This window comes from Hylobates moloch, unplaced genomic scaffold (assembly GCF_009828535.3).
Source record: "Hylobates moloch isolate HMO894 unplaced genomic scaffold, HMol_V3 SCAFFOLD_16, whole genome shotgun sequence".
Classification (NCBI taxonomy): domain Eukaryota; kingdom Metazoa; phylum Chordata; class Mammalia; order Primates; family Hylobatidae; genus Hylobates; species Hylobates moloch.
The window spans coordinates 44,946,015-44,954,585 of record NW_026652291.1 but is presented as its reverse complement, the minus strand read 5'-3'; the positions used below and the strand labels follow the sequence as shown (position 1 = coordinate 44,954,585).

The window sequence follows — 8,571 nt, the reverse complement described above, 5'->3', positions numbered from 1 at the left end:
GCTGATGAAGAATAATAACAAAATATACTAATTTCTTAAAATTAGGTCAATATTTTAATTGTAATACTTTTTTACCAATTAATTTAACACTAGGAAATCTACAAACATTGCTCAAATGGTGTTTGTTCTCAGAAATATACAATTCAAGAGGCTTCTCTGTTCTTTGTTACAAGGTGCACAATGGCAGGGGAGGAATGCGTGAAATAGAGCAATCTACCTTGGCAGTTTATTAGGATAGTTAGTAGTACTTTAAAAGTAGGATATTGAATTCATTCCAAAATCTGAAGGTCTGTACTACCAAATACATAAACAAACACACATCTATATTTATGCATATGATATACCCAAAAATCAGAATGCCAAATAAATAAATGTTTGGAAGTGTAAATTTTTAATAGTGTAATTTCAAAGTCTGAAAATGCCTTTTAAAACTTTCTAGATTATTTTTATACTTTTTTAGAAGTAGAGGTATAAAACTAAAAGCCAGTTGTCACTACCAACAGTCGGCTTTGAGACACAGGAAAGGGAAATCAAGATCTCTTCCAAAGTCCAAATCAAACAAAAGACTAGGGACCTCATTGTCTTCCAGTCTGTGACTCTCAGATGCAGCACAAATGTCTTTATCAAGGAATTCGGATGGATTCAATTACTGCATTCTTAAAATATCTGATTATGTGAAATTGTGTGAGAAAAAAACAAAAACAACATTTTTAAAAAGACATTTGACTTAGGAACAGTCAAAGAAAAGTAAGATTGGAACCCAGAGGTAGGAAAGTATTGACTTCTAAGCACTGCTCTCCTCTGGCAAATGTGAGCTACCGGTCGGGAGGGTGTAACCAGGATTCCACCTGTCCTCTACTCTAGAGAGGAAAATCAGTAGGGGCAGAGCGAGGAGTGAGATCCCCATATGTGCAGAAGTCCCACACTGAACTCCGGGTATTTCCGGCATGAGCCTCAGAATTCCCTGGGGGCACTTTGCCGAAATCCAGCACGAAACAGTTAGCTACAGAACCTGCCCTTGGACATCATCTTCTACATGCTTTTTCCTCCATATTTGCCCCACAAAATGCAACCCTAGAGAAAGCTGAGTAGACGTCTATGGATTTCCTGCAAGACCCGAGCGTTTGTCCAAGACCTCATGTCCCAATCTACTAGCTGCAAATCACCGGTAGCAAGTTGCAAAACTACCCAGAGAGGCCCAAGGCCAAGGGCTGCCACTGTACTTTCTCGATTTCCTGGTCAAATGCAAAAGAAAAATGAAATGTGGGATAAGAAGTGAGGGGTTGCCTGGAGGGTTGGCACAAAACCTCAAAACTGGTAAAAGAAAAAAAAATATATATATATATATATATCCACCCTTCTGTAAAATTAAGAAAAGCCAGCCTGAAGACACAGCTTTCGTCTGGCAAACTTGGGAGAAGTACACCTTAAGGGTGGGGTGAGGGTCACTGCCTTCCCCAAAACAGGATTATTTCTAAGGAATCCCGTGAAGCTTCCCTCTTTCCCAGGGGGCTCGGCTCACATACTTCTTCCCGTTCGTCCCTTCCCCTTGTGAAGCTGGTGAACAAATAAGTGATTCCAAGGTGCCCTGGCGCAGTCTATTTCCTTTGGGTTAATAAAATTAAATCAAGTCCCTTGCGATGGCGAAGATGGATCTCCTGATAGTAGTCCCCGACCTCCAGGCGCTTCTCAGTCCCTTCCTGCCGAGCGACCAGACAGTGCTCCTACTCTGCCACACGCAGCCCGCACCCTTCTGGCGGCTCCCGCGCGGCCAACTCAGACTCTCAGTTCCAGTTGCCCGCGAGCCTCAGACATGCAGAAGCTAAAGCGCCCTCATCTAATTATTTGCAGAACTATTATCCAAGAAATGGGCCATGGGATAAATATTCCCATTTCCTGGATGGGGCCCCTAGACTGTTCACTTGCTCACAAAGATTAAGGGTAAGAAACCAGCTCTCCCCGAATGTGCCGCTTCCAAACTGCCCAGCAAAAGGGCGAGGGGGACGTGTGGTCTCCTGGGGCATGGACAACCTCTCCCACCTCAGCAGCTAGGCGCTGGGATCGGGGTCGGCTCTCGGCTCGGCTCGCGGGCTGTAAGGTCTCCGCGGACCCCACCGCCTCTTCTGCGCGCTAAGGGTGAGCGCCAAGCAATTTCGCGAGCAATAGCCGGCAGAGGAACCATCCCGAGAGGGAAAATAAACCTCTGCAAACTGGAGCAAGGGGGTGCTTTCCTTCCCTGGCCAGAAGCTCTGGGATCGCAGCCCTCCCCGGTCCGGCTTCATCCCTGCCCGGCCCCCGAGGCCCTCTTTTTCTGCACCGCGGATTCTCCTCCGCCTGCGTGTTCGGGGCCCTTGTATGCGATGTTTCTTTCTAAAAGTTGTCCTTCCGGCTGATTCGGAAGTCTCTCCAAAGGAAAGAAGGTTTATGCCTTGTCATTATCTTCATCGCCCTCTTTATTTTGCCCCTGCCCTGTCGTATTTCAAGAAAATGAACTCTTAGAAAAGAAAGCCTCTCCGTTGAGGCGGTTGGCAATCTCACAGAAATGTAAATGGTTTCAGGGCTTTTTTCTTCCCCTCTGCTATTTTTTTCGAGTGAAATGTGAAGATCTGTGAAAATAATATCAGGGTTTTCCGTCAGAACGAGCTTTGCCCTGCACTCAGGCGTGGCGTGATCTGACCCGACACCTCCAACCATCTGTGCTATCTATCTGCCTTCTGATTTACCAGATCTGTACAAGCCGCATACAAATTGTACTTGATACTAAAGAAAAGACAGTCGGATCCAGTCCAATTCGGCGGTGAACATTCTCATCTGATTTCTATCTAGGGATGGACCTCCCCAAAACGGTTTTCCTGGCGTTTTTGTTATACAGCCCCCTACCAGTTATTTTCTTCAAACTAAACAAACCCCTACCACAGGCCCAGATGAGATCATGGTTTCTTTGACCCAGGCCTCAGAAAATGGTATGATGTGGACTGCCAATTGGGAATCAATAAAAGTTGCCAATTCACTCTACTAGCCCAAAGTCAGAGCCACCAAGCCACTCCTTCCTCACTACAGGAGGGGTCAATGCTTAGCGGCTTAGGAAGTGCTTTCTAGGCCCCCGCATTGTCGTGGATGCCCTTCCGTATTGTATTTTTACTGAATTGCTTTTGAGCTAAAATGCCAGGGTTAGAGTTGTTAGCCCCAGCTCAAGAGGTATAAGTTCTAACACAAGGTAGGGGCAAAATAAGCCTGCAAGGAAAGGAGTTAAGTCGATATTTTTAAAAAGATCTCGGAAATAAGCTTTTAAGTTGCTGTCCTGACCTACCAATGACTTCTCGGCTCTAGATGTGGCTATACTGCACATTTGTTCAAGTCCATTAAACTGGGGGAGGGGGAGAAAGTATATTTCTCCCCCCTTATGTGGAGGTCCCTACAGCCCACCCTTCTTTTCTTAAAGTGTCTGACTTCGTGGTCTGCATCTGCGTTATCAGACGTGAACATGTCCTCGTTCGCATTTAAAATTATTTTAGTGGGCTTTGAAGGGAGTAAGGCTAGAGTTCAAACTGACCTCTTCTACAGATCCCTGGTCCTGTTCCTGCTGCTCCAGATTTGCTTCCCACTCAGCTGCTTTGGCAACTGGAAAGGGGAAGAAGGAGGCATGCAGAGATGGGTACTTGGGAAAAAATGAGAAGATCGTTTCCCCCCACCGGCTTCCTGCTCCCACCGCAAGGTTTGCTGTTTCGTTACAATTAAACTTGCGAATTCTCGGAGCATTTCAGTTTGGCCCAGTCCTCTTTGTCCTCTGGAGACCTCTCGACCGAGACAACGCATCGCCCCAAAGTGAATTCCTGAATTCCTGTAGCATCACTGCCTCTTTGGTGGGAAAAAGGGAGGGAGGGGTAGAGTGGAGTGGGGGAGGGAGGAGTAGTGAACGCTGCCGCACTCGCCTCTCTTTTTCTCCCAGGCAATCGCATGTCTTTTCAACCTCCAGGTTCTGCAAAATACTGAGGAAAAGTCCAGGGGCTAACGGCGGGCGCTGTCGAGCACGGGGAGGTGCTGAAATAGTCCTGGCGTGCTGGTCCAAGCTTTGATTGGCAGAGCCAGCCGGTGACTGACAGGGGGTCTCCATGGCGCCCGCGCCGCCAATCCGCCCACCCCAATAGCGGAGCCAGCTCCCCTGCCTGCGTGCCTGAGCCGAGCCGAGCCCGAACCCCAAGCCGCGGAGCCAGCACCTTCTCCAGTCGGGGTCGCCCGCTCCCGGTCGTTGCGCCACCGCCGCCACCCGGTAGTGTGTCCCCGCTGCCCCAATCCGCCTCATCAACAAGAGCCTGGCACACTCAGCCAGGCCCGCGGGCATCTGCTGCGTGTCCCGCTCCGGGCTTAGTGCCCTCGCCGCCGCCGGCACTGCCTCGATGTTCCAGCTGCCTATCTTGAATTTTAGCCCCCAGCAAGTAGCCGGGGTATGCGAGACCCTGGAAGAGAGCGGCGATGTGGAGCGCCTGGGTCGCTTCCTCTGGTCGCTGCCCGTGGCCCCTGGGGCCTGCGAGGCCCTCAACAAGAATGAGTCGGTGCTGCGCGCACGAGCCATCGTGGCCTTTCACGGTGGCAACTACCGCGAGCTCTATCATATCCTGGAAAACCACAAGTTCACCAAGGAGTCGCATGCCAAGCTGCAAGCGCTATGGCTTGAAGCACACTACCAGGAGGCTGAGAAGCTGCGTGGAAGGCCCCTGGGACCGGTGGACAAGTACCGAGTAAGGAAGAAGTTCCCGCTGCCGCGCACCATTTGGGACGGCGAACAGAAGACACACTGCTTCAAGGAGCGCACGCGGCACCTGCTACGCGAGTGGTACCTGCAGGATCCATACCCTAACCCCAGCAAAAAGCGCGAGCTCGCCCAGGCAACCGGACTGACCCCCACGCAGGTGGGCAACTGGTTCAAAAACCGCCGACAAAGGGACCGAGCGGCTGCAGCCAAGAACAGGTCGGTACCTAGAGGCCTCCGCGCTTTGCGTGCACCGGGGAGGAGGCGGGTGGAGGCACCTCTGGCGCCCTTACCCAGTCCCTGGAGACTCCAATTCAGCAGGAGTTGGGAGCGCGGTCTGTCTCGGGTTAAGAGCCCACTGCGTTCTGGGCGCCTGGCCGGGAGTTCCCTTGCCGGCTCTGCTTCCGCACCTGCTGGTTCCCCACGCCTGCGGGCAGCTGCAGCAGCTGGTCCCGGTCACCAAACCAAGGCTTCACTGGGACGGAGAGGGGAAGAGAAATAAAAAATTAAAATCCTACAAACAATTAGGGACCCCAAGACCCAAAATTAATTCTTGTCAGCCTGGGCACAGGCTCCTACTGTTAATCGAAGCCTGGCTTATTAGCAATGTGTCGGTTTCATGTTAATTATTATTTTCGAAGCCCAGGTATATCCCTCCCTAATGCTTTGAAAACAGTTTTCAATGGAGTTTTGAGAAATGGGAAGTCGAGTTTTCCTCTTCCCATGCGCTGCCTGCCACTCTTGTCTCACAACAGCAAACTAGTCGGTGGGCCGAGGCTTTTGGTTTCCCGGAGTGTGGATCTCGATTAGCCAAACATTTTGCGGAAGAGCCCGGCCTCATCCCCCAGGCCCAAATGCTCCTTACAATCCTTTTTGCCTTTAGGTTGGGCCGACCCGATCTAACGCGATCGCGGGAGCATTTGCTCAGGCGTAAGCCCCAGGCAGACGCACCATTAGAAATGGTATCCCATGTCCCTGGGACCGATCTGTCCTTGTCACCCAGGCTTCGTTTATTTCCTGACAGTCCTGTAAATCTCCCAAAAGTGCACAACAAACGGGGAGGACACTGCAAGCCCGGTATATAAAAGACCTGGGAGCTGGGGCGCTGAGAAAGGGCGCGAATGATGGTGGGGCACAACAGTAGGGACCCGCGGAGGGGCGGCCGCGGACTCCTGCCCGACCTCTGTCGCCTTGCCGGTAATCCTCGCCTTAACTGCTCGGGTCTTCGGAAGAGCCTCTAGCCGCCGGGCTGGAGGGACGCAGGAGGTGGTGGGAGCGGGCGACGGGCGGCTGTGTTAGGAGCTGTGACCCGTGTTCCCTTTCTTCTCCGTAGACTCCAGCAGCAGGTCCTGTCACAGGGTTCCGGGCGGGCACTACGGTCGGAGGGCGACGGCACGCCAGAGGTGCTGGGCGTCGCCGCCAGCCCGGCCGCCAGTCTATCCAGCAAGGCGGCCACTTCAGCCATCTCCATCACGTCCAGCGACAGCGAGTGCGACATCTGAGTTGCCCATCCAGGATGCTCAAAAGCAGATTCCAGTGTAAAAACGAGAAAAACAAAATGAAAGAGGGAAAGAAGATGAGAGACCTGCAAATCGAGCGCCAGAGAAGCCAGGTGACCAGGGACCCGCGGGCTCGGGTTGCCGTTTCCCGCCCCACCTCGCGGCCGGTCTGGCTCCACTGGCGCCCTTTGGCCGCGACCACGGGAACCCGCGGTGAGGCCTGACCCAGCACCACGTTCTTCTTGCTTTGCTTTTTCCTAAGGATTTTGCTGCAAAGTCGCCTTCGGAACCCGAACTGCAAGCTGGGCGCCTGCCCAGATTCTCCCATGGGTATTTCACGTCGAAAGGACGCTGTTATATATGTATAACTTTCGCTTTAAAGTTTTTTTTTAACAAAACATATATATGCTTTTTATTTACTTATTTAAGAGACCGCCATGGTAGGTTTCTCTGTAGCTTGGGGAACTTGCTGTTTCTAAACATGCAGGCTGGTGGTGATGGGTTCTGTGTGGAGAAGCCAAACAATAAAACAACCTAGTGGGCAACCTTCTTAATTAAGGGAGCTGCTCTCAGATTCCTTTTTTTATTATTATTATTAAGATCATTCCCTTCACCAGGCATGCAGGGACCCTTGTGCAAATGGTCTCCGGAAGGTCTTATCTATATATCTTTTGCCTTCTTTGGTGCTTCCTGGTATATGTTTTAAACAACCTACGGTAGGTCTATAACCACCTACCACGTCAAATTACATGTATGTGCATATACGTATGCACCTATACAAACATATGTATGTATGCATACACGTGACATATTTAAGGCTAGAAATTGGCAACATGTGAGCGTCCTCTCTAAGGCAAGTCCCCGCGTCCCCAGCACAGGTAATCATGGTTTGTCCACTTGTCACTCGTTTACATGAAGTGCCAACAGCTTTCAGCAGCAATTTAGGAAGCCAGACTCTGGGACTCAATAAGTGAGTCCTATCCTAAAAATGCAAAACTATCCTGACTCAGGCTCTGCAGCAAGAAAGGCTATCTCCTTCGAGGCCCCCTCCAATACAAAAGCAGCAGGCACCCATGATCATGCTAGCATGAGCATATACTGCATTTAGGATTCAGATATTGTTAAAATAAGACAAAAGATGATAGAAGAGGTTGTAAATAATTAGACTAACATCTTCTTGCTGCAGATTTGGGTTTTAATCAAATGAATGATTTTTAATAAGAGGGATACTGAGATGGGGGAAAGGATGTAATCATGTCACATACTGAGGGTAAAACAAGGCTGTAGAAATAACTGGCATTTTAAAAACCTAATCTCCGAATTAAGCATAGAACAAGTCATCAAGGGCCTCATTGTCCTGGTAATGGCCTTGATTAAAATATAAAATATTTTTAGCATTTAATTTTTCCTCGTGCACATGCATGTGTGCACCTACACATAAACAAATGCATGCATATACCATGCAAAAACATCTACTATCTTTACACTAAGAAAATAAATGCTAGCCAGAGTATCTAATTTTGTTCCTAGTGAAACACATTGCATATTATAAAATTCGACATTGATCTTTAAATCACTTGAGCTGACTTCCCTCTTTACTGTCCCCATCCCCCAATTACAGCCTTTTCCATTTGCCTTTCTGTCCTTAGAAGATGTTTTTTGGAACAGAAGCCTGCTAACTTCTTTAGACAGAAGTGCCAAAGTGCAAACCAAACAAAAATAAGTGAAGTCATGGAAGACAAAAAGCAGCCAAATGGCAAGATAGACAATGGACGCCCAGGACAGAGTAAGGGTTGATTTTTGGTTTCTAAATCGCTTGAATACATTTGGCTCATTTGGGCTTTATAAATGTTGTCCTTGTGTATGGTGGCCCTTATCCAGAGAATTCTTGAAAATCAAAACTCTCTTGCACAAGAGCTTTACATGGAAGGAGTGGGTAAGTTTTCGTGATAAAACTGGTGTTCTTTCCAAAAGCAAGCAAAACCCCTCCTGTGGGTCCTGAAAGGCTCCCATGGTAGAGCTTCCTCAATACTTAATTTTGTTTCCTAGAGCCCCAGGTAGTTCCTAGAATGCCAACAAGGGGCCGGCGAGGACTAGAGTGAGGCCAGGAGGGGACTCACTTTCAAGGTTATGCAAGTGCAGCAAGTGCAAGGCAGCTGAGATTGAGTGCCTCCTTAAATTTTGCACTCTAAGTGCTTCCCTTGCCTCATCCTAGTCCTTAATCTGCCAAGGAGTAGCCACGGATATCCACTCTTGTTCCCCAGCCCCACCCCACCTATGGGGCTGTCCAGAACCAGTGTTTGGAGAAGTTTGTTGGCAAAT

General features: G+C 49.4%; 1 protein-coding gene across 1 annotated transcript; it reads left to right on the top strand.

The window, feature by feature from the left end:
- The first annotated feature begins 4,143 nt into the window (after positions 1–4,143).
- SIX6 (SIX homeobox 6) lies at positions 4,144–7,822 on the top strand. The gene is made up of 2 exons (XM_032180300.1): positions 4,144–4,969; positions 6,084–7,822. Exons 1-2 carry the CDS (start codon positions 4,398–4,400, stop codon positions 6,250–6,252), a joined length of 741 nt encoding a protein of 246 aa, XP_032036191.1. The 5' UTR covers positions 4,144–4,397; the 3' UTR covers positions 6,253–7,822.
- The last annotated feature ends 749 nt before the right edge of the window (positions 7,823–8,571 follow it).